General features: G+C 44.1%; 2 protein-coding genes and 1 long non-coding RNA gene across 12 annotated transcripts in view; 1 reads left to right on the forward strand and 2 right to left on the reverse strand.

Annotated features, from left to right (window-relative positions):
* LOC115203456 (A disintegrin and metalloproteinase with thrombospondin motifs 17) overlaps window positions 1-3,343 on the reverse strand; it is a 235,254-nt gene extending 231,911 nt beyond the window's left edge. For all 3 annotated transcript variants that reach the window (XM_029768142.1, XM_029768140.1, XM_029768141.1), the window contains exons 1-2: window positions 3,199-3,343; window positions 2,257-2,633 (exon numbers count right to left, since the gene is read on the reverse strand). In XM_029768142.1, coding sequence (XP_029624002.1) covers window positions 2,257-2,633; window positions 3,199-3,271 — 450 coding nt within the window. In that variant the 5' untranslated portion in view covers window positions 3,272-3,343. The remainder of the gene's footprint in view (window positions 1-2,256; window positions 2,634-3,198) is intronic.
* LOC115203460 (uncharacterized) overlaps window positions 1-9,881 on the forward strand; it is a 27,856-nt gene extending 17,975 nt beyond the window's left edge. The window contains exon 2 of the long non-coding RNA XR_003880170.1: window positions 9,797-9,881. This is a non-coding gene — a long non-coding RNA (uncharacterized LOC115203460). The remainder of the gene's footprint in view (window positions 1-9,796) is intronic.
* LOC115203458 (ceramide synthase 2) overlaps window positions 9,158-25,756 on the reverse strand; it is a 23,101-nt gene continuing 6,502 nt past the window's right edge. For 7 of the 8 annotated variants that reach the window (XM_029768146.1, XM_029768151.1, XM_029768145.1 and 4 more), the window contains 10 exons: window positions 24,984-25,157; window positions 22,958-23,075; window positions 21,454-21,572; window positions 21,281-21,338; window positions 20,703-20,753; window positions 16,972-17,064; window positions 16,313-16,441; window positions 15,379-15,485; window positions 14,179-14,332; window positions 9,158-10,712 (listed from right to left, as the gene is read on the reverse strand). In XM_029768146.1, the coding sequence (XP_029624006.1) occupies window positions 10,518-10,712; window positions 14,179-14,332; window positions 15,379-15,485; window positions 16,313-16,441; window positions 16,972-17,064; window positions 20,703-20,753; window positions 21,281-21,338; window positions 21,454-21,572; window positions 22,958-23,075; window positions 24,984-25,156 (1,197 nt within the window). In that variant the 5' untranslated portion in view covers window position 25,157 and the 3' untranslated portion in view covers window positions 9,158-10,517. Of the gene's footprint in view, window positions 10,713-14,178; window positions 14,333-15,378; window positions 15,486-16,312; window positions 16,442-16,971; window positions 17,065-20,702; window positions 20,754-21,280; window positions 21,339-21,453; window positions 21,573-22,957; window positions 23,394-24,983; window positions 25,158-25,756 lie in introns of those variants that run through there. The other variant, XM_029768152.1, reaches the window with a different exon arrangement.

A 25,756-nucleotide genomic window follows, 5' to 3' on the forward strand; every position in this document is an offset into this window, starting at 1 on the left:
TTATTATGGTGTGTGTGTAGTACAGGGTAGTTATTATGGTGTGTGTGTAGTACAGGGTAGTTATTATGGTGTGTGTAGTTTAGGGTAGTTATTATGGTGTGTGTGTAGTACAGGGTAGTTATTATGGTGTGTGTGTAGTACAGGGTAGTTATTATGGTGTGTGTAGTACAGGGTAGTTATTATGGTGTGTGTAGTTCAGGGTAGTTATTATGGTGTGTGTAGTACAGGGTAGTTATTATGGTGTGTGTAGTACAGGGTAGTTATTATGGTGTGTGTAGTTCAGGGTAGTTATTATGGTGTGTGTAGTTCAGGGTAGTTATTATGGTGTGTGTAGTACAGGGTAGTTATTATGGTGTGTGTAGTACAGGGTAGTTATTATGCTGTGTGTGTAGTACAGGGAAGTTATTATGGTGTGTGTGTAGTACAGGGTAGTATTATGGTGTGTGTAGTACAGGGTAGTTATTATGGTGTGTGTGTAGTACAGGGTAGTTATTATGGTGTGTGTAGTACAGGGTAGTTATTATGGTGTGTGTAGTACAGGGTAGTTATTATGCTGTGTGTAGTTCAGGGTAGTTATTATGGTGTGTGTAGTACAGGGTAGTTATTATGCTGTGTGTAGTACAGGGTAGTTATTATGGTGTGTGTAGTACAGGGTAGTTATTATGGTGTGTGTAGTACAGGGTAGTTATTATGGTGTGTGAAGTACAGGGTAGTTATTATGCTGTGTGTGTGTAGTACAGGGTAGTTATTATGGTGTGTGTAGTACAGGGTAGTTATTATGGTGTGTGTGTAGTTTAGGGTAGTTATTATGGTGTGTGTAGTTCAGGGTAGTTATTATGGTGTGTGTGTAGGACAGGGTAGTTATTATGTTGTGTGTAGTACAGGGTAGTTATTATGGTGTGTGTAGTTTAGGGTAGTTATTATGGTGTGTGTAGTTCAGGGTAGTTATTATGGTGTGTGTGTAGTATAGGGTAGTTATTATGGTGTGTGTAGTTCAGGGTAGTTATTATGGTGTGTGTAGTTCAGGGTAGTTATTATGGTGTGTTTAGCTCAAGGTAGTTATTATGGTGTGTGTAGTACAGGGTAGTTATTATGGTGTGTGTAGTACAGGGTAGTTATTATGGTGTGTGTAGTACAGGGTAGTTATTATGGTGTGTGTGTAGTACAGGGTAGTTATTATGGCGTGTGTAGTACAGGGTAGTTATTATGGTGTGTGTAGTTCAGGGTAGTTATTATGGTGTGTGTAGTACAGGGTAGTTATTATGGTGTGTGTAGTACAGGGTAGTTATTATGGTGTGTGTGTAGTTCAGGGTAGTTATTATGGTGTGTGTAGTACAGGGTATTTATTATGGTGTGTTTAGTACAGGGTAGTTATTATGGTGTGTTTAGTACAGGGTAGTTATTATGGTGTGTGTAGTACAGGGTAGTTATTATGGTGTGTGTGTAGTACAGGGTAGTTATTATGGTGTGTGTAGTACAGGGTAGTTATTATGGTGTGTGTAGTACAGGGTAGTTATTATGGTGTGTGTGTAGTACAGGGTAGTTATTATGGTGTGTGTGTAGTACAGGGTAGTTATTATGGTGTGTGTAGTACAGGGTAGTTATTATGGTGTGTGTAGTACAGGGTAGTTATTATGGTGTGTGTGTAGTACAGGGTAGTTATTATGGTGTGTGTAGTGCAGGGTAGTTATTATGGTGTGTGTGTAGTTCAGGGTAGTTATTATGGTGTGTGTAGTAAAGGGTAGTTATTATGGTGTGTGTAGTACAGGGTAGTTATTATGGTGTGTGTAGTAAAGGGTAGTTATTATGGTGTGTGTAGTACAGGGTAGTTATTATGGTGTGTGTGTAGTTCAGGGTAGTTATTATGGTGTGTGTAGTTCAGGGTAGTTATTATGGTGTGTGTAGTACAGGGTAGTTATTATGGTGTGTGTAGTACAGGGTAGTTATTATGGTGTGTGTGTGTAGTACAGGGTAGTTATTATGCTGTGTGTAGTTCAGGGTAGTTATTATGCTGTGTGTAGTTCAGGGTAGTGTTATGAATGGAAGTGACAGTCATCTGTGTGTGTGTGTGTGTGTGTGTGTGTGTGTGTGTGTGTGTGTGTGTGTGTGTGTGTGTGTGTGTGTGTGTGTGTGTGTGTGTGTGTGTGTGTGTGTGTGTGTGTGTGTGTGTGTGTGTGACAATAGACAGCTACGGTATGAATTCCTGAACACTTAAAACTTCCCAGAATAATATCAGTTGAAGGAGAAGTAGTTTACCAGACCGCCGCAGGTGTTGAGGGAGGCAAAAGAGTCGGTGTGGTTGACAATCCATCCCGAGTAGAAGCAGAGCTGGTCTCTGGCCAGGTGTGACCATTTAGGGGGGTCTCTTTCGCCTCCCCTCTCCTCGACCACAAACCCCTCAGACAGAAAAGCAGCATCCCTTTTCAGGCGTAAGTACAGGTATTTTCCAAAAGCAGGTAAAGAGAAAAATAAGCTGTCCTCCACAGAGTTTAGTCCACCCCGGGAATCGACAGAGCGCTGGCCGCGTCGACGCGCGCTGCGCCTGGATGAGTCATGCAACAGGTGAGCTTCCTCTCCAGAGAGCTCCACGGGGACCACCATGTCCACTAAGTCCGTGTCATAACAGGAGTGATCTATGGGAAAGGAGAAGGGAATAACTTATTAAACATTGAGTGTAACTTTCAGAGCTTTCTGTGTCAACGTCTATTGCCAAGTCGCCTTGAGCTGTCTGTGGTGTGATGTAGGCTAGTTATTCAATGACATAGCAGCCTATTTCACAACAGATGGGGAGAATTGTACTATGTATTGGTCATAAAATAAGGTATATTTGGGGTCATCTAAGTTATTCAAGTAACTTATTCAACTCATCTCGCATTGTGCGTAACTTCGTTGTGAGAGGGGCGCTGGAAAACCGCAGAGAAAACACAGCCAAAGCTGCAGCAAAGTTACTCTTGCAGAGCAGCACAGAACATTTTGAGAGAGAGATAGACGGAGAGAACATAAAAGAGAGCGAGAGAGATTCCCCAAGCAAATAAAGCAAGCCCATTTAAATTGAATTGAGAGAGAGAGAGAGCGAGAGAGAGAGAGAGAGAGAGAGAGAGAGAGAGAGAGAGAACCGACAACCGCTACAGGCTCCCTGGCAAAACAATGATTCAAAGTTACAAAGTATCTACAACGCTGGTGTTACGTTGTACTTACCAGTCATCGCCTTCACTCCGAAACAGAAGAGGAATATAGACAGGAAAAGCTGCGGAGCATGGCTGTCATACATGATAAAGACTAGCTGGGTGACTGCAGAGGTTGTACGCGCCTGCAAAGCGAACCAGGACTGCAGGGAACTTCCACAAAGTTAATCGGAACTCCAGGCAAAGTGAATTTGAAGCGCTAGACACGCCTGTCGCACTTCAGCACTGCCTCTGTGACCACCGGATTGGTTAGGGTAGTTTAACCAAAACATCTCTAACGTTTGATTGGACAGAAACAACGTTAATCATCGGGGGGCTGCACCTTAACACGTGGTTTTAGTGTAGAGGAGAAAATATTTGGGAATGTTATATTTAGGAAAGTTTTCTTTCATGGGTTGTGCAGTGCAGTTGCAATATAACCCACTGTTATTTGATATATGCTTGTTTAAGAACTTGTGGGACAAAGTCCACATTAAATGTGTAGGGCCTGTAATAGCCTATCGACAGTATTTTCAGTCCAAGTGATAGGAATCAATAGGCAACTAAATTAAAGCTGTGAATGAATTCATGCAGTGCAATTGTAGCTTGTTCAGCCTGCATTTGCTAGACTGATTGAGATGACTGTAGGTCCAGCTGGCTACATGTCTGTTCACAGGCCATGAAACATGTTGCTTCAATTCAAGCTCTTGGATAAAACAAAATGCACAAGAAGAAAAGCATGCAGAAAAACCACAGTACAAATCACATAAGGGGTCTTTAGCTGGGCTAGCTAATGGACTGTTAAAGTATCTCATCAGCTTCTAATTGCAAATGGGAAGAAAATGTGTTTCAATTAGTGAGGGAGATATTACACATCAGTGGTTGGCCTCTGGCAATGTGTCCAGTTTGATAAGTCAGGATGAAAGTCCCAGCCATCCTGAGTGTGCTTACATTGTCTAGTGTACCACAACAAGGGCCTCTGTGTGCCGGTCTGCCTCCCTGTCTGTCTGTCTGTCTGTCTGTCTGTCTGTCTGTCTGTCTGTCTGTCTGTCTGTCTGTCTGTCTGTCTGTCTGTCTGTCTGTCTGTCTGTCTGTCTGTCTGTCTGTCTGTCTGTCTGTCTGTCTGTCTGTCTGTCTGTCTGTCTGCCTGCCTGCCTGCCTGCCTGCCTGCCTGCCTGCCTGCCTGCCTGCCTGTCTGTCTGTCTGTCTGTCTGTATGCGTGTCTGTGTGCCTCTCTGCCCATCTGTTTGCCTATCTGTCTGTCCGTCTGTTTGTCTGTGTGCACACACTGCTCTTTTCATCAACAACCAAACGGTTTTCTAGATGATATAGCCTACAGAGATAAAGGGTGTGGAGAGGGCAATCAGTTTGCCTCTGTCTCCAGCAGGCAGCACAGCCTGCATCAGCCACGGTCGAACACTGCCACCAGATATGGATGCAGTCATTTACAATAGGCCAACCCGGTCTATCCTAACCCAGCCCAGAGCCAGCCCCACACACAAAAATACTATTCTGTCTATCCAACTACACTGGCAGTCATTTGATTGCCTTTACTGCTTCATTGGTTATGGGGTGTGCTTCAGAGCATCAATCACAAACAAATAGACTCAGCCCATTGGAAGACACTTTAACAGATCAGCACTGACCGGACAAAAGCTGATTGGTGGCACTACTGCCGACTCACGTTCCTGTTCATTCGAGTAGAAAAATGGCTGAAGTAACTGAATTGTGTGAAAGAAGCATGTGTGTGCGTGTGTGTGTGCGTGCGTGCGTGCGTGCGTGCGCGCGCGCGTGCTACACCAGGACTACATCCCAAATGGCACTCTCTTCCCTATATGGTGCCAGACTTTTGGACCGAAGTAGTACACTATAAGTGGCAATAGGGTTCCATTTGGGACGTGGCCATGGTTCAATCTAATTCCACGGGTAGCCATGGTTCAATCTAATTTCAGTGGTGGCCATGGTTCAATCTAATTCCAATGGTAGCCATGGATCAATCTAATTCCACGAGTAGCCATGGTTCAATCTAATTCCAATGGTAGCCATGGTTGAATCTAATTCCTGTAGTAGCCGTGGTTCAATCTAATTCCAGTGGTAGCCATGGTTGAATCTAATTCCTGTAGTAGCCGTGGTTCAATCTAATTCCAGTGGTAGCCGTGGTTCAATCTAATTCCAGTGGTAGCCGTGGTTCAATCTAATTCCAGTGGTAGCCGTGGTTCAATCTAATTCCAGTGGTAGCCGTGGTTCAATCTAATTCCAGTGGTAGCCGTGGTTCAATCTAATTCCAGTGGTAGCCTTTCTCATAACTCTCTCTCTTCCATCAATAGTCCATACATCATCCAGATCACAGGAGTCTGCTGGGGGAGGACCACTCATAATAATGCCCGGAACGGAGCGAATGGAATGGCATCAGAGAGTTATGAGAAAGGCTACAACTGGAATTTGATTGAACCACGGCTACCACTGGAATTAGATTGAACCATGGCTACCGCTGGAATTTGATACCATTCCACCAATTCCGCTCCAGCCATTACCACGAGCCGGTCCTTCCCAATTGAAGTGTCACCAACCTCCTGTGATCCACACCCATATCAACACAGAGATTGTTTTATCATACCTCTGGTTTCCTATCCTGGTCCTATCTGTTTGTACTGCCTTGCCAACTCGTTCATCGTGACACCAGACAGACTCTAGGATCTGGCAGGGCAGCAAAGATCTAGGACCAGGCTATACTCTTTTCCTCCGAGAGTGACTGAAAATCTTTTGTCATTGCAGTTTGGTTTTGTTTCATGGACCATGGTTAGACTGTGGGGTAGTGAGTCTGGCGACAGTACATTTCTTATTTTGCCCAAGTGGCTTGAGACCTGACAGACAAGCCCCAGAGTATCAGGACTGAAGGAAGCTAAACTGTCTTTTCTAAGGAAGGAACAGGTCCTAGACTAATCCTCTATGGAGCCTGTCGTCTGTATAGACCCTCTGTGTGTGTATGTGTGTGTGTAACTCTGGAATGAGTCTCTAGAGTGAGTCTGTCTCAATAGACTCTGGCTTGTGTGTGTTTGCGTGCTTGTGTGTGGATTAATCCCAATTCCAGGGCTTTGATTTCTAACGTTCTAAAGCTAGGGGAACCTCCAAGGACCTCTGCTTTCTCTCCAGGACAAGCAGCCAGCCACCATGACAGTTGACCCTAAACACTGATCTGAAGTCCGTCAAACATTTTCCTTATAATGGTAAACGATAGGATTCAGGGAGGTTAAACTGATCCCATATCTGTGCTAACCAATAAAACAGAGCTATCCCACTATAGCAGACCCAGGGACCATCAACTAGATTCAGCCGCCGGCAGATTTTTTTCTTGAGCAGATGGCCGGGGGGCCGTAATGTAATTACAAATAAATTGTAGGCTGCAGATTGACCGCAAAAAGCCGAAACAGATACAATATTTGACAAAAACATAGTAATTTCAAACCTTGCTTACATTTGTATACAATCACGTGTCTCCTATGTGTGGGAATATTTACAAACAGATTTTCTAAACTAAAATCACTTGGAGATAATTTCCAGGTGTTTTTACAGTCTTAAGTTTACTCAGAAAATTGGGGGCCAAGTAAAATCACCCATGGGTCAAATTCGTCCCGCGAGCCGCCAGTTATGGAACCCTACAGTGTCGAGTGGCTGGGAAGTGATTTTCATCACTGATAGACTAGGACAATGTGATCAACTTGACGCATTCAAATGACTCCACATCAATCAAATCAAAATTATTGTTCACATACAGATATTTAGCAGATGTTATTGCATGTATAGCGAAATGCTTGTGCGATCACGCATACACACACACAATCTGTGCACCTCACTTTGACATTATAATCCCCAAGCCATAGGGCCCTGAAAAATGACTTATGTCATAGCAGGCAGTAAGTAGTGCATCCCAAATGACACCCTATTCCCTATAAAGTGCACAATAAAGTGCACTTCTATTGACCAGAACCCGATGCCATTTGGGACAAAGCCTTTTTCTCAGTCTTTTGTCCAACATTTTCTTGCTGAATTCAGGGGTGTGTTCATTAGTGCACGTGACTGAAAAAAATTGAAACAAACTACTCAAATGTCATATTGGACAAACCCGGGTAAGTCCCTCCCTGTTTCAATTAGTTTTCTTCTATTTGGTTGAACACGACCCAGGTAAACAGTCTCCACCTCTGACAGACTACGACCAGCTTTCTATTCTCTCCGTCTCATCCAGGTTTGTGACTCACCATAGTTATACCTGGCTCGTATCAACAATCCTTTCAGCGATGTCCGTCTCTCTTGCTCACCAATGGAAAATGTGTAATTCAAAACTGTTAAAGAATCTCTCCACCTTGTAGATAAGTGTAAACAAGCCTGGCTTGAACCAATGACCATACAGTTCCAATCAGAACGAGCACACTAACTCCTACGCCTTAAAGGTCCAGACCTGCACTCTTCCTACAACATAGTATTCTTTGTTCCAGCCCAGCACTAACACACTTGATTTAACCACCAATTCATTTAACATAGGTGTTTTAGCACTAGGATGCACCCCACCCCCATCCCTGCCTCCCCTCTAGACTTGGAGTTGAGTTTCACATAGGAGGGACCTAGGACATGACCTTTGACCCAGGGGCTGTATGTGTCTTATTTGGGCTCCAGACAGTTAGGCGGTAAGACAGGCCGACGGATAGACAGATGGAAATGGACAGACGGAGACGGATAGACAGATACAGACGTACATATACAAACAGACACAGTACATGCAGACAGACAGAAAGAGACAGACAGAAGCATCTCTCAGTCTGTGAGTCTGGCATTCCACACGGTGAAGTACAGTTGTGGCCCGTGTAATATTCATATGTGTAAACATACTGAATTATAATTGGATGCATTTAACCGCCGTATCATACTGTGCTATGATTGGTTAAGACCACCCAGATGGTTAGGTCATGGTCAGTTGATCATGGTTGGAGATAAGTGAACATGCCAGTTGTAGCTAGCTAATAAAGAGCTACGTTAAGAAATATCCTGTAGTACTGCAGTTTATTATTTTGTACAAAGCGTGCAAAACAAGACAGCCCGCATTTGCTGTTTTCAAGCCTGCTCATTCTGGTGGGAACAATCATGGAAGCATTCGGTGTCAGTCAGGAGTGTGTGTGTGTGTGTGTGTGTGTGTGTGAGAGACTTTCAACCCAAGTATGAAAGCCATGACAGGGGAGGTGGAGTTTGAATTTAGTCACTGAATGTGTTGAGAATGATTTCTGCTTCTCAAAGAGGGCTCTCTTTGACTGAATGGGTTACCCTGGGAATCAGTGGTCTTGGACATACGACTTAAAACTGCAGAGCCAGCAATCTCCATCCAAGTTGGTTTGACTGAAGACCGTGGGGATCTACTTCCTCTAGAGGCCAGTTGTGGTAACACAGGACTGGTACATCAAACAGATGAATGACACACAAAAGACAATGGCATGATAGTATATAAAATTAAAATAAAACATCAAAAAGATGGCGTCCAAAAATTGCACCTTACTCCCTATACAGTGCAGCAGGGTCCATAGGGCGCAGGGCAACATTATTGCACTATAGGGGATTGGGTACCCCCTGTATATAGCCTCATTATTGTTATTGTGTTACTTTTTTCACTTTAGTTTATTTAGTAAATATTTTCTTAACTTAATTTTCACGGTAAGGTCTACACCTGATGTATTTGGCACATTTGATTTGGGGAGACATTTGGGACACATCCCATAGATGTCATCAGATAGCATGGCTTTTGAGAATCTCTCAGGATATTCCCTACAGAGCCATTCCCTACAGAGCCATTCCCTACAGAATCTCTATAGTATACAGCTCAATTCCTGTTAACACAGTGCACCTACTTCAATATGATCTTAACACCTTATAAATGTGTTGGGTTGTATAAATCAGATGAATAGGAAAGATTTGTTTTGGACCAGTAGAAAGATGTCACACACACACGGTGCTGGTCGAAGACAGGTTTATTGCAGTACATAAAACACATGACACTAGACAGTTATAGTTTCAAGTTTCAAGGTCACGTGCACAAGTACAGTGAAATGCCTTTCTTTCGAGCTCTAGTTACAGTGGGATGTTCACTATAACATCCCAATCGTCACCTTTTAGAAACCTGTTTTACAGTGCTTCATTAAAACAGTCACATTGTTTCATTGTTACGTAAATGTTTCTTCAGCATTCTGAACGACATATGATTTTTCCTCTGGCTCACACGTTCTCATACAATCATATGATTAAATACTACATCAAATAAATGCACTTGTAAAATAGAGACCATAGTTACTGTATGGGTCAATCAATTAGCCAAATATTGGCATGTTGTTCTTAAAAAATCTGAAGAAATGTACATAAAGTACTAAAAAGTGTTGATCGTATTCAATAAAAATGCTTGTGGCAAGAGATAGAAAGAAAGAAAGAAAAAGAAAGAAAGAAAAAAAGAAAGAAAGAGAAAGAAAGAAAGAGAAAGAAAGAGAAAAAGAAAGACCATAAACCTCACTCTTTCATCCTCTCTGACAGGTACAGACAGACACAAACTCCCTACAACATGAATCATGGTGGGAAAAGTAGAAGTGGAGTGCTTAAAGGTTTTGTAAGGGAATAGGAGAATGAGAAGGAGAGGGGGATGAGAAGGACTTGTAGAGACACAACCCCCCCCCCCCCCCCAAACACACATGTCAATATCATCTGGAGGAGTCCATTGTGATATTGCCTCTCATTCATCTCCTGGTTGTCCATAACTAACCCCCATAGCCAGCAGAGGTTGAAATAAAACATGTCGGCCGCTAGTGAATGAACGCAGCCCATAAACTATAAACCCTTGCCAGGCCTTGATGGATGAAGGGCTCAGGCGGAGCGTCTGTGTGGCACCGTTTTACGGTGTGCTTGCGCACCACCTTTCTGCAACAATACTGAACAGATTAAATATGACGATGAACAAAAACACAAGGGTTTTAGTGTTTTTTGGTTTTGGTTTTCTGGTCTTTGTCTCATTGCTGTCTGAGGAGGGTTCCATGTGAAACTGTGCCATCGTCAACATTGTTTTCCTTGAAGATGAGAGGAGTTTGGACGTAGAAGAAACTACAGGAAGAAAAACGGTCTCTTTCTGTGTGTGATGTATTCATTTTTTTGCCAGGCTACACTCCAATCTGTAGAGTCATAAATCTTAATCTAAATGTTTGTCTGCTTGCTGTTGTTTTTCCATATGGGATGGAATCTGTTTTGGGTTGTTCCAGCTTCTCCTATGACCTTGATCCCACCACTCCCTGCCTCTGGTGCAGGGCTCCGCCAATCGTGACGCGAGCTTGGTCAGTAGACGGTTTTTGATGGACAGACGTTCTCCGAGAGAGATAAGTGTCTGAAGCAGCCGTTGTTGCCCTCCTTTGTGCCCAGTCCAGAACCGTTGCCGTTGGTGTAACAATAACTGCCCTCCTCTTTTTCCTCTTCAGTCAGACTGCTTTCTTCACCATCCTCCTCATCATCACTTCTTTCATCTCTGGTCATCTGGAGTAGAGAGAAAGAGAGAGACACAGAGACAGAGAGAGAAAGAGACAGAGAGAGAAAAACAATGTACTCAGAACATACATGGAGATATAATGCCACTTTCTACCTCAGAGACCATCATCATCATCATCTCTAACACAGTAGTTCCCATAGTTCTCTCTCTAAAGTCATTATTTGTGATCCAAGAAAATAAAACCAGTGTCTCAAGCCAGTACTCTGTCAAAAAAGAAATCAGCTGTGCCCAACCATTTGGGAATCGCTGCTCCTGCATCACATACAACACAGTTCTGTGTAGCCCAATATCACTCAGAACAAAACATTCACCTAAAAGTAGCATTGAAAGCTGGGGCTGCATTTATTGAGCGTCTCAGAGCAGGAGTGCTGATCAAGGATGAGTTTAGCCTTTCAGATCACAATGAATAAGATTACATGGATAGCTGATCCTAGATCAACAGTCATACTCTGAGACGCTACATACATAAAGCCCTGAGCTATTTCAACTAACGCTGAAACCCAATTGGCCGCCTTCGATCAATCAAAAACACCTAGATTTTAATCCATGGTAGGTCAGGTCAGTCTTTCAGACTTACCATAATAGACTCTATTCTCTCTCCTTGAGCCGTCTGACCGCTCTGAGCCACATTGTGTTTTCCAGAAATATAATTATGTTCGGGCACAATGCTAAATCACCAATAATTAGGTCCCAATGGCAACCCACTGTTGCCTTGTGACCTCGTGGGGGTTGAGTAATTGCCTCTGGCACCTTAGCTGTTTTCTGCCATTGCCGTAGTTGACAGGGATCAAGCACCTTGCCAAGCCCAACACAATTGCGCACACACACACACACACACACACACACACACTGTTCTAACTGCTCAGTTACTAAGTCTACATGGACAGAACAAGAACAATGAAACAATGAAAAAAAGGATCGTTGGGTCTTAGGCTAGATTCTAGACCACACTGACAGAGAACAGACACTGTAGTCACCTGACAGAGAACAGACACTGTAGTCACCTGACAGAGAACAGACACTGTAGTCACCTGACAGAGAACAGACACTGTAGTCACCTGACAGAGAACAGACACTGTAGTCACCTGACAGAGAACAGACACTGTAGTCACCTGACAGAGAACAGACACTGTAGTCATCTGACAGAGAACAGACACTGTAGTCATCGGACAGAGAACAGACACTGGTGGAGTCATCGGACAGAGAACAGACACTGTAGTCATCTGACAGAGAACAGACACTGTAGTCATCGGACAGAGAACAGACACTGGTGGAGTCATCGGACAGAGAACAGACACTGTAGTCATCTGACAGAGAACAGACACTGTAGTCATCGGACAGAGAACAGACACTGGTGGAGTCATCGGACAGAGAACAGACACTGTAGTCATCTGACAGAGAACAGACACTGTAGTCATCGGACAGAGAACAGACACTGGTGGAGTCATCGGACAGAGAACAGACACTGGTGGAGTCATCGGACAGAGAACAGACACTGGTGGAGTCATCGGACAGAGAACAGACACTGGTGGAGTCATCGGACAGAGAACAGACACTGGTGGAGTCATCTGACAAAACAGACACTGGTGGAGTCATCTGACAGAGAACAGACACTGGTGGAGTCACCGGACAGAGAACAGACACTGGTGTAGTTATCTGCACCACAGCACCAATCAGAAGCTACTGACCCATAACACCACATGGACGTCAATGCAGGAGGGCTGAGGTCTCTGTTACCCTCCACCCACATCAGACAGCACTGAGTTTCAAAGAGACCACCTGTTGGCTCTGTATGATCTAGTCAGGCCAGTCAAGCAGCTGTAGGCTGGGGCTCTGTGTGTTTAGAGCCATGTTTCCCAGAGCTCCTATAGTAGGATCCACTTACATCTAACATTTTAGTCATTCAGTAACTTCAGTGCATTCATCTTCACATAGCTGGGTAAGACAACCACATCAAATTAAAATCAAATCACATTTTATTGGTTGAGTAAACATATTTTGCAGATGTTATTAGGGGTGTAGTGAAAGGCTTATGTTCCTAGCTCCAACAGTGCAGTAATACCTAACAACACAAAACAATACATGCAAATCCCAAAAATAACTGAATCAAGAAATATTAGAATATAAATATACTGTAAAGGATGGTGTGTAGAGACAGTATGGACAGTATATGAATAGAAAAAGTGTGTGCAGCAGTAGTTATACTGGTACAACCGCTCATCAACCTCGGGTCAACCCCTCGTCAACCTCGGGTCAACCCCTCGTCAACCTCGGGTCAACCCCTCGTCAACCTCGGGTCAACCTCTGGTCAACCCCTCATCAACCTCTGGTCAACCCCTCGTCAACCTCTGGTCAACCCCTCGTCAACCTCTGGTCAACCCCTCGTCAACCTCTGGTCAACCCCTCGTCAACCTCTGGTCAACCTCTGGTCAACTCATCATCAACCTCTGGTCAACCCATCATCAACCTCTGGTCAACCCATCATCAACCTCTGGTCAACTCATCATCAACCTCTGGTCAACTCATCATCAACCTCTGGTCAACTCATCATCAACCTCTGGTCAACTCATCATCAACCTCTGGTCAACCCATCATCAACCTCTGGTCAACCCATCATCAACCTCTGGTCAACTCATCATCAACCTCTGGTCAACTCATCATCAACCTCTGGTCAACTCATCATCAACCTCTGGTCAACCCATCATCAACCTCTGGTCAACCCATCATCAACCTCTGGTCAACTCATCATCAACCTCTGGTCAACTCATCATCAACCTCTGGTCAACTCATCATCAACCTCTGGTCAACTCATCATCAACCTCTGGTCAACTCATCATCAACCTCTGGTCAACTCATCATGAAGTTGATATTCTGTCAGTTTGTACCATCACAGTCGTAGCAAGATCATGTTCTGTCACTAAAGTAGTTATCAAAGTCAGTGCTAGTAGGAAAATACTTTTAAATACTTGATTCATTTAAGGTACTATTTGAAGAGGTAGGGTTTCAGGTGTTTTCAGAAGACAGCCAGGGACTCTGCTGTCCTAGCTTCAGGGGGAAGCTGGTTCCACCATTGGGGTGCCAGGAGAGAGAAGAGCATTGACTAGGCTGAGTGGTAGCTGACATCCCCCCCCCCCCCATAGGTTATTCCACTTATTTGTCTCATACAAAAACCAGCAAACCTAATTCCAACTAATCAAGAACGTGATGAGTTGACCAGATGAAACAGGTATGCTAGTACTGGTTAGATCAGTGGAAGACCACCTGTTGATGGAAGTAGAATGGCTGGGGTACTCAGAGAGCGGTTTGGGGACCACTGGTTTGAGTGTCAGACTGGAATGATTCAGGCCTGCTTTAAGTGGTGACGTTGTGACCAAATGATGGCTGTGATAAAGGGAATGGATGAAGAATGGAAAAGAAAGAGTGAAATAAACCACTGCCAAAAAGATGACTCACTTTGCCAAAGAGGAACTTGTTGACCATGCGCAGGATGAGGTAGGCCCAGAAGATGTGCAGGAACAGGAGGACCACCAGCATGACGTTGAAGAAGTAGTAACCAAAGAACGGGGGGTACTGGAGTGTGGGGTACACCCACGTACAGTGGATCAGCCTGGAATGACATAACCAATACACACAATGATGGTGATGATGGTAATGCATTTTATTTGCAAGATACTTTTTCACAAACCCGAAGTGCTAAAATATAGATTTATATGATACATACTACTAGATATGATAAGCTCTGTTAAACATTTAAACTTGTCCTGGGTGGTGTTCAGTGTGCAGGGAACGTGAGAAAACGACTTGAAGCAGAGGCAGTATAACCAGTAAGAATTCAATAAGATTATTTTTCCTATTCAAAAAATATGTTTTGCTTTTCATGCCTATTAAACATAAGCCTTTGTGAAGGAAAATAACGGCTACTCTTTGCTTTATAGGGATTTTTCATTATTGAAATAAGTAGGTAAATACTATGTAACTATGTGTATAAAAATGATAGCTAAGAAATCTGGTATTCTGTCAGTTTGTAAGTAATGTCCATGAGAGAAAGGGGACATTGTTCAGCTTTCCAGCTTTCGTGCTCATTCAATGGTGTCCAACGCAGGAAAGATGAACCAGTTGCGGAAACACTGGATCGTATTCAATAGGCACCAGACCGAACCAGGAAGGGAAAACCTGAGCCTGACCAAAAAGAAACATTCGTTTTTTTTGGGGGGGGGGGGTGGCTGACTACAGAGCTGGAAAATTCTAGAATTAAAATATGTGGGGGAAAAAAATCAAACGTTTGTTTTCGCTTTCAGTTGCATAACCTTTTTCTACGGTGTGCACTAATGAACACGAACCTGGTTTATTTTCTCTGCAGAGAACAGAACATGATGTTTTGTGCTTTTGCAAAGTTCAACGTCTCTTTGTTTGGCCTTTCAGAGTGAAATGAGATGGTTGATTGTTTCTCACAGGAGAGGTAGACAGAACATAATTCAATAAATATTGGCTTCTGTATCACTGAGCGCTCATGAGACAAAGACATTCCCCTGACAATTACTCCTCCTGTGTGCCTACTGGTGAACATACAATAGAGAGACAGACAGACACACACACACACACACACACGCACGCACACACACGCACACAGCTAGGGTTCGTCAGTTGCCTTACCAGAATGGGAAGATGATCAGTCGGGTTACCATGAACACAATGGCAAACACCACAAAGAGACTGTTGCAGGTTGTCTCCCATTTGGCGTAGTTAAACAACTTGGCAGACTGGGGTAGGAGAGAGAAGCGAGAAAAACACAGTGAGTCTCCCCGCTACCAGAAACACACGACACAGCTCACTCTATGGGGGTGTTCTATATACACCCGTTTCTCTTCAGTGCACTACTTTTAACATGAGTCCTATGTTTACCAGGGGGCCATTTGGGACGTAACCGTTGCTCTGGATAAAAGTGTCTGCCACTCTTGGCCTCCCGAGTGGCTCAGTGGTCTAAGGCACGGCATCGCAGTGCTAGCTGTGCCACCAGAGATTTTGGGTTTGAGCCCAGGCTCTGTCGCAGCCGGCCGCGACCGGGAGACCCATGGGGCAGCGCACAATTGGCCCAGCGTCATCCGGGTTAGGGAGGGTTTGGCCCGCAGGGATGTCCTTTTCTCATCGCGCACTAGCGACTCCTGTGGCGGGCCGGGCGCAGTGCACGCTGACACGGTGGCCAGGTACACGGTGTTTCCTCCAACACATTGGTGCGGCTGGCTTCAGGGTGAAGTGGGCATTGTGTCAAGAAGCAGTGCGGCTTGGTTGGGTTGTGTTTAGGTGGACGCACGGCTCTCAACCTTCGCCTCTCCTGAGTCCGTACGGGAGTTTCAGTGATGAGACAAGACTTTATCTACCAATTGGATACCACAAAATTGGAGAGAAAAAGGGGTGAAATAAATAAATAGAAATGTAAAAAAGTATCTGCCACACATACAGAACACACACCACACAGAACACACACCACACAGAACACACCACACACTACACAGAACACACACCACACAGAACACACCACACACTACACAGAACACACCACACAGAGACACTCCACATGGTAGCAGACCTCTAGCAGGACGTCGGAGGCATCGTGGATGAGCATCACCAGGGTTCCTATACGGATGTAGTTGACACACCAAGAGAAGGACAGCAGTGTCAGGGTGGCCAAATGGTGGATGATCTGTTCCTTAAAGTCCTAGAGGAGACAACACAACAAACATCTTCACCTGTCGTTTCTGTTGCTACTGTTGTTATTCTACTACGTGTCTTCAAAATCACTTGATAGTGTGACATGCATAACTAAGCAGGCAGATGGTCAATGTTAGGCATGTTGGAACAACTAATAAACGGCTAATAGTGTGTATCATATAGTGGAAATGATAATTAACTGTAATTCGCCTCTGAGTAGCGAACTGCAATTTACTTTGATAAAAAAATACTTTGTTGATTTCCTGATATGATCATTTCTACATACTTTCTACTTTTCATCTCCATAAGACATTTAATGCGCTGGCCTGTCAGAGGTGGCAGGCAGGCCGCTATCTAATTAGGACTGCAGTAGGAAACTAATGTGAGAAAGCAGAGCTTCAGGACCTCTTGTTTTTCCATCTTATGAGAAGCAGCTAAACGGGTCAGAGTGGAAGATAATGCAGGTGTATGGGAAAGAAAGCAGAGCTTGAGAAAAGCCCATATGGGCTGGCAGGGACTGGGATCCCCGACTCTCACCTTCCTCTTGACATCAAAGGTGACTCTGAAGAGAAGAGAACCATAGAAGCTCATCTCCAGGATGTAGTACCAGTACTGAGAATCCAGCATAGTCTATAGAGGGAGAGAGGGAGAGAGAGATAATGAGATGTGTGTAGAGAGAGGGAGAAAGAGAAATACCAGTAACAGGTAACAATCTTACAGTGCCATGAATGAATCACAGTACAACAGAACGGGCTCAAAACAAAGAGCTCTCCAAATACCTTCTCCTTTGTCTGAGTGTTTGCGTCTGAAATGGCACCGTATTCCCTATATAGTGCAAATGCCTCTGTTCAAAAGTAGTGCACTAAATAGGGAGCCATTTCGAACGGAGACAGTGTCTCTAGCTGGGGCAAAGAAATCAGGGGCTGTGTAGCCATCAAGCATCTTAGAGTAGAGTGATGATTTAAGATCAGTTTTGACTTTTAGATCACAATGAATAAGACAACATGGACAGGGGACAACTGGTCCTAGATCAGCACTCCTACTTAGAGACCCCTGTTTCAAGGACAGCTTTTTCCATCTACGTAACATTGCAAAAATCTTCAACTTTCTGTCCAAAAATGATGCCAAAAAATGAATCTATGCTTTTGTCACTTCTAGATTAGACTACTGCAATGCTCTCCTTTCCAGATACCCGGATAAAGCACTAAATAAACTTCAGTTAGTGCTAAGCACGGCTGCTAGAATCTTGACTAGAACCAAAAAATATGATCATATTACTCCAGTGCTAGCCTCCCTACACTGGCTTCCTGTTAAGGCAAGGGCTGATTTCAAGGATATACTGCTCCCCTACAAAGCATTACATGGGCTTGCTCCTATCTAACCGATTTGGTGCTATCCATGTGAGAGACGCAGACTCGGTCTCGACCTTTAAGTCTTTATTGAAGACTCATCTCATTAGGTCCTATGATTGAGTGTAGTCTGGCCCAGGAGTGTGAAGGTGAACGGAAAGGCACTGCTGTCTCTGCCTGGCCGGTTCCCCTCTCTCCACTGGGATTCTCTGCCTCAAACCATTTTACGGGGGTTGAGTCACTGGCTTACTGGTGCTCTTCCACCTAGGAGGGGTGCGTCACTTGAGTGGGTTGAGTCTCTGACGTGATCTTCCTTTCCGGGTTGGTGCCCCCTCGGGTTCGTGCTGGGGGGAGATCTTCGTGGGCTATACTCTGCCTTTTCTCATGGTAGTAAGTTGGTGGTTGAAGATATCCCTCTAGTGGTGTGGGCACAGTGCTTTGGCAAAATGGGTGGGATTATATCCTGCTTGGTTGGCCCTGTCCGGGGGTTTCATCGAATGGGCCCACAGTGTCTCCCGCCCCCTCCTGTCTCAGCCTCCAGTATTTATGCTGCAATAGTTTATGTGTCGGGGGGGCTAGGGTCAGTCTGTTATATGTGGAGTATTTCTCCTGTCTTATCCGGTGTCCTGTGTAAATGTAAGTATGCTCCCTCTAATTCGCTCTCTCTCGGAGGACCTGAGCCCTAGGACCATGCCTCAGGACTACCTGGCCTGATGGCTCCTTGCTGTCCGCTCTAGTTTCAACTGTTCTGCCTGCGGCTATGGAAACCTGATCTGTTCACCGGACGTGCTACCTTGTCCAGGACCTGCTGTTTTCGACTCTCTCTCTTTACCGCACCTGTTGTCTCCATCTCTGAATGCCCGGCTATGAAAAGCCAACTGACATTTACTCCTGAGGTGCTGACCTGTTGCACCCTCTACAACCACTGTGATTATTATTATTTGACCCTGCTGGTCATCTATGAACATTTGAACATCTTGGCCATGTTCTGTTATAATCTCCACCCGGCACAGCCAAAAGAGGACTGGCCACCCCTCAGAATCTGGTTCCTCTCTAGGTTTCTTCCTAGGTTCCTGCCTTTCTAGGGAGTTTTTCCTGCCCACCGTGATTCTACATCTGCATTGCTTGCTGTTTGGGGTTTTAGGTTGGGTTTCTGTATAGCACTTGTGACATCGGCTGATGTAAAAAGTGCTTTATAAATACATTTGATTGATTGAATTTGATTGATATATACGGCCCCAGAGCTACATGGTGTTTATACGGCCCCAGAGCTACATGGTGTTTATACGGCCCCAGAGCTACATGGTGTTTATACGGCCCCAGAGCTACATGGTGTTTATACGGCCCCAGAGCTACATGGTGTTTATACGGCCCCAGAGCTACATGGTGTTTATACGGCCCCAGAGCTACATGGTGTTTATACGGCCCCAGAGCTACATGGTGTTTATACGGCCCCAGAGCTACATGGTGTTTATACGGCCCCAGAGCTACATGGTGTTTATACGGCCCCAGAGCTACATGGTGTTTATACGGCCCCAGAGCTACATGGTGTTTATACGGCCCCAGAGCTACATGGTGTTTATACGGCCCCAGAGCTACATGGTGTTTTATACTACGCTACACCTGGTTTTTACTTAGCAACTACAAGGTTAAAATTGCAATAGCATAATAATTAGTCTATCTAATAGCACTTTTTATTTGGGGGATTCATCAAAATGAGCCCTAGTAAGTAGGCCAACAAGTTGGATACCAAGTAGTTACCAACTGTGTTGAATTCTTTGTTGCAAATACGATCACATAAAACACATCCAAAATCTCTCTACAAACTATGCCTTCATCCCAAATGGCCCTCTAGTCCTGATGTAGTGCACTACGTTTGACCAGGGCCAATAGGAGGCGCCATCTGAGACGTGACCTATATATACTTAGACCTGCTTTAAACACCAAGCAACATTGTTAGGTGTGGAGCCTGATCAAACATAATCCAAGCCTCGCCGTTCCAGTTTGGGTGACATCATCATTCCTTTGATTAGGACTTGGCACCCAGTAAAGACTGAACAGCAATCTAAGCCATACACACATTCCCCCACTTGTTAAAAATAAATACAAAAATAGTCTCACTACTAAATATGGACTTGTGTATGTGTATTTTGGACCTGAGAATAAGTATTATCAACAAGCTTTATGTTTTATGTGTGAGCAAACTCGTAAATCTGGACATGGTTTGAAAATGTTAGCCAAGTTGCGGCGGTTCAAGTATGATATGTTGTTGTTCTTCCTGGTTGGTTATACTAGTGTGGAGACACGTGAGAAGAGTCTTCAAAATCACCCTGGTAAATGACCAGTAGTGCTGAGCAATTAACCGAAAACATTTAACAACTAATTGACCAACGTCAGTTCAATTATTAAAATTGTTTCTGTGAGCTCAATGCACAGTTTCTCTAGAGAGAAATCAGATCAAGCCTGAACTGTGCGATGTAGTAGGGAGTTGTAGTTTCCAACCCACCAATATTCTATATGCCTACTTGTCCGGTCGGTGTGGGCAGAGATCTGTATATAACGACGAGATGATCATGTCTCCATCACAACAATGGGAGTCGTTGTCCCAAAGGCGGGAAGGCAGGCGACAAGCTTAGGTCCAAAATAAGGCCGAATATTTTTTTATTAAAGTAAAGTAATGTGAATAATAAGCAGTAATGGGCGGTCACTACCATCATGGCACTGTTATTCACTGTTTTATTTCAGCATTCAATCCTCATAATGCATACAGAAACCAAAAATACTGATCATTTGATTAATAATCGAACTGACCTCAAAAAGCACTAATCGCTCAGTACAAGGCCCAATGACTAGAACACACACACACACACACACACGTGTCCATACTCACACACATTATTCACACGCATACATACACACCTGTTTTGGAAATCCATTCCACACTTCCCGCGTATCATAAAACCATTCTTTCTGAAATACAAAACAAAAGGAGAAACATGCAGTGAAATCTTTAAAGAACATTACAGGACAATCTCATCATGATGCTTTCAATTTCAACTGGCATTGCCTTCCAGGCCTTCAGACACTTGCTGAAGCCATCACCGTCAAATTCCCATAGAGCTCACCGCTCTGTCCTCTCCTCCCCTCTTCCCCTCATCCGCCTCTCCCCTCCTTCACTTCAGGGCAGAAGGACTGAAAAGAAGTTCAGCTCAGATAATATTTTTATCCAGCAATTGAGTCTTCCATTTTGACCTCCTCCCTGCTTTTACCCGGGACAACATGTAAAGGTCTACTTTGAGGATGTTCATTTGATGTGTATAACATATCATAAAGCGTTAGGAATTTGTAGCCGGTGTGTGTTTTGGTGGTACTGAATGTAACAGAGTTAAGATACAGTAACCTCACTCCACATCTTGAGATCTCTCCACACACGCTGAATTGCTATCTTGTAAACACTTGTGTTTGTGAAGCAGAGGATCACTAGAGTCACTACTCACATCATACAGGGACACAACTCCTCCAATTAACGCCAACAGATAGAACACAAACCTCCAACTGCAAGACAGAGACAGACAAGGGACACTAATATAAGAAGAAGAAGAATAACACTACTGAGTGAAAGGTGAAAATGTGGAATAAACAAACTCTCACACACAGCACACCGTTTTACCTCGCCTCTCTGAACTTCTTCAGTACTCCGGGACGATCCTGGTTTCTTCTCTTTCTGAACCAGCGCTCCACCTGCCTAACGCACCAGCCGCTCTTCTTAGAGAGACCATCTATACCTGCCTGGGACACACACACACACACACACACACACACACACACACACACACACACACACGAGTTCAGAACCAAGTGTGTTTGATTAGTGCCAGCTGCCAGCTAAACAGAGGACTACTAACCCTATGCTAAGTTGACTTCAATAAATTGGGGTAAATCAGATGTCACCAAATTCGCTTTAGTAGGGCAAATTTGTCCCCACTAGCTGGCTACTTGTTTCATTACGCTGGCTACTTGTTTCATTACGCTGGCTACTTGAGATTTCGGTAATGAGTGCTGTGTAGCAGCCATCAGCAGACAGTTATTAGCAGATAGAGGATCTGATAATCTCTCCCTGGAGATCGTCTCCATTCAGCAAAACAACCATCAGGATATTTAGATCTGAGAGAGAGGTCTCGTGGGGTTTCACTAATCCCTTCAAAGACTGTCGAGACCGTCTGACGATATACACACACATCAGGAGGCTCACACACACACACACACACGCACATGCAGATGCGTGGAAATTCACACGCACAAGCACACATAGCCGCACAAATGTGTGCGTGTACACACACAAGCGCACATAGACGCATTGACACACACCACACTTACACACACACACACACACACACACACACACACACACACACACCTCATGTGGAGAGATGGGTAAAGGGCGAAAGTCATGTGGATAAACATTAACATCCCTCATGACCACATGGTGAGTCATGGACCAAAACATTTGGCCTGGAGCATAGCATCTGCATTAAAGGTTGGTTAGCTGGACATTTGGGTGATGTACACGATCACAGGTCTGAACAGGAGATATACTGTATGATAGTACCCCTGTCTGAGCCAGAATGGCCCATAGGGCCGGAGCCCATCTCCTATACCTGTAGCCTGAGGCAGCTGGACAAGTACACCCCCTGGACAGGTGAATTAACTTGAATCCAACCAAATTTACTTGAATTTCTATTGCAGGGCCATATGCTACAATCCAGCTCCTGAATGCTGACTCCCTAGCAGAGCAGTGTCAGGAAATATTTGTCGTCTTTGGTATGACTAGACCAGGTATCAAACCCCCAACCTTCCAATCTCAGGGCTGACACTCTAACCACAAGGCCACTGAGTTGGTCAGAGCATCAGCATCCTCCAACCAGGATTTCATGAGTGACAGATTGGTCAAACCCTGCCCATCTGGCACCCTGCCTGAGTGCCAGATGGGCAGGGTTTGATCAGAGTGCCAGATGGGCAGGGTTTGACCAGAGTGCCAGATGGGCAGGGTTTGTACTATTCAGGCTATTAGAATGTCTATGATCTCATAGTGCAATGACGTTTGATATTGACACTAATATTTAGGTCTATATGTAAAAGGTGTAAGTGTGATTTCTAATATGTAGGGTTAATACCTGGCCAGGGTTTCTGGAGTGAGAGAGATAGTAGAGTTCGAGGATGGGGTTGTCTGCTACTCTCAGTCTGGCCTTCTCCCGGATCCCCACTGAGGCTGCTAGAGGCGTGGCTATCAACCTGGAGGACAACATACAGATGCAGTCAAATATATTGGACTTTACAATGGGCAGAATGTTCAGATTCTTTTCAAAACTGGTTGAATTTTTACCTTGTAGGCACATGCAAGTTACCACAGGTGAGATTAACTACACAGCAAACGAGAATCATTGCCTCCAACTAAATTAACTTGAATAAAGACACGCACGCACGCACAAACACAGTAGAAAAGCAGGTTAAATTGTAACTTAACATCTACTTCCCTGTAGCAACCTATAAAGGGGGCTTTTTTTGTTCAGCAAGCTCTCCTTTCAAACTGGTATCTGATGAGTAGGAATTCTATGGTGTAGGGAGACAGTGAGGTAGAGGTTTGATCTAAACATGGTTTAGTAGTATATAAACAGCAGAGTATGAGCCGGTTCTCTGGACACAGCACAGTCCTGGACTAGAAACCATTTCAATGGAAAATCTCCATTGAACAAAATATAATATTATACAGTGTTGTGAAAAGGTATTTGCCACCTTTCTAATTTTCTCTACTTTCACATATTGTTTACACTGAATGTTACCAGATATTCAACCAAATCTTAAAATTAGATAAAGGACCCTGAGTGAACAAATAACACAACAATTACATACTTATGTCATAAACAAAGTTATGCAACACCCAATGCCCCTGTGTGAAAAAGTAATGCCCCCTTAGACTCAACAAGTGGTTGTGCCAACTTTAGCTGCAATGTGTGGCAGGTAGCCTAGTGGTTAGAGCATTGGGCCAGCAACTTAAAGGCTGCTGGTATGAATCCCCAAGCCTGAAAAGGCTCTGTCAACGTGCCCTTAAGCAAGGCACTCAAAACTAATTGACCCATGACGTCCAAAATGTTATACTTTTGACTCATTGGTCCATAGAACATTCTTCCAAGAGTCTTGATGATCATCCAGGTGTTTCCAGGTGCTTTTTGGCAAACTAGAGTCAACTTTTTAGACGACTCGGTTCCCATTATGTCTGGAGAAAAGCAAACACTGCATTCCACAGTAAGAACCTCATACCAACACTCAAGCATGGTGGTGGTAGTGTGATGGTTTGGGGATGCTTTGCTGCTACAGGAGTCAGGACCTGGACGACTTGCCTTAATAGAAGGAGCCATGAATATTGCTCTGTATCACAGAATTCTACAGGAGAATGTCAGGCCATCCGTCTGTGAGCTGAAACTGAGCTGAGTCATGCTGCAAGACAATGATCCAAAACACAGCATCACGTTTACATGAAAATGGCTAAAAAGCAACACATTTTAATTTTTGGAATGGCCTGGCCAAAGTCCAGACCTAATCCTAATTGAGATGTTGAGGCAGGACTTGAAACAAGCAGTTCATGCTTGAAAACCCACAAATGTCGCTGAGTTAAAGCAGTCCTGCATGCAAGAGTGGGACAAAATTCCTCCACAACAATGTGAGAGACTGAGCAACAACTACAGGTGTTTGCTTGCGGTCATTCCAGCTAAAGGTGGCACAACCAGTTATTGAGTGTAAGGGGGCAATTACTTTTCACACAGGAGAATTGGGTATTGGATAACTTTGTTAATTAAATAAATAAAACAAGAATTCATTTTTTGTGTTATTTGTAAACACAGGTTGCCTTTATCTAATATTAGGTTTAGGTTGAAGATCTGATAACATTCCGTATCAAAAATCAGGAAAATACTTTTTCACTGCACTGTACATGCCATTTAGCAGACTTTTATCCAAAGCCACATACAGTCAAGTGTGCATACATTTTAGGTATGGGTGGTCCCGGGAATCAAACCCTCAATCCTGGCAATGCAAGCGCCATGCTCTACTAACTGAGCCATACAGGACTACAGGAGAACATGTTTCTTAGTCAAGACTTAATCTTTGTCTGGGAAACTGCCCCTATATGTTCAGCAAGCTCACCTTTCGAACAGGTATCTGACCAGTAGGAAGGCTATGGCGCAAGGCAACGTCACATAGAGGTCAGAGGCTTTGGCGTAGACACGCCCATCTCGGTCCTCTAGGTCCGCCCAGGTCAGGTTGACTGGCAGCCAGAAGCGGTCCCACCAGATCCACTCGTATAGGGTGTCAATCATCCTGACGACACAGGGGTGGAAGAGGAGGTTTATGTTAGAAAACACATGTCAATAGGTATCACGTTACCGAACAGAGGAGGCTGGTGAGGAGAGGACGGCTCATAGTAATGACTAAAATGGTGTGAATGGAATGCTTACAAAAACATGCAACAAGTGTTTGATACCATTCCATTTATTCCGTTCCAGCCGTACTAAGCTCTCGTCTTCCGATTTAACGTGCCACCAGCCACCACTGTTATCAAGTGAGGCCTGAGGAAGACCTAAAGTAAAGTGGAAACGATGTCGCTAATTAACCACATGGGAACAAGATTGCAGTGTGCAGAGTCTCTTTCAATAATTTGCTGAATAGATGTTTTTATATCCAGACATTGTACCATCTAAACCGCTGTGAAATATATTTAACAACCAAAAAATCTTATTTTCAGCAGTTTGAACCTGGTGTACGAAACGCTAAGTTAAAAAAACGCAAAAAGGAAACTTCGAGAGGGGAAGCATAGAAATAGTGCACATGGAATTGCTTCAATGACAGATCTATAACTCCCATTTATATCTGAATTCTGTCAGGTTGCGCACAAAGCTATGCAGCTTTAACCATGTTTT

The sequence above is a fragment of the Salmo trutta genome, chromosome 12 (genome assembly GCF_901001165.1).
Source record: "Salmo trutta chromosome 12, fSalTru1.1, whole genome shotgun sequence".
In the NCBI taxonomy this organism is placed as follows: domain Eukaryota; kingdom Metazoa; phylum Chordata; class Actinopteri; order Salmoniformes; family Salmonidae; genus Salmo; species Salmo trutta.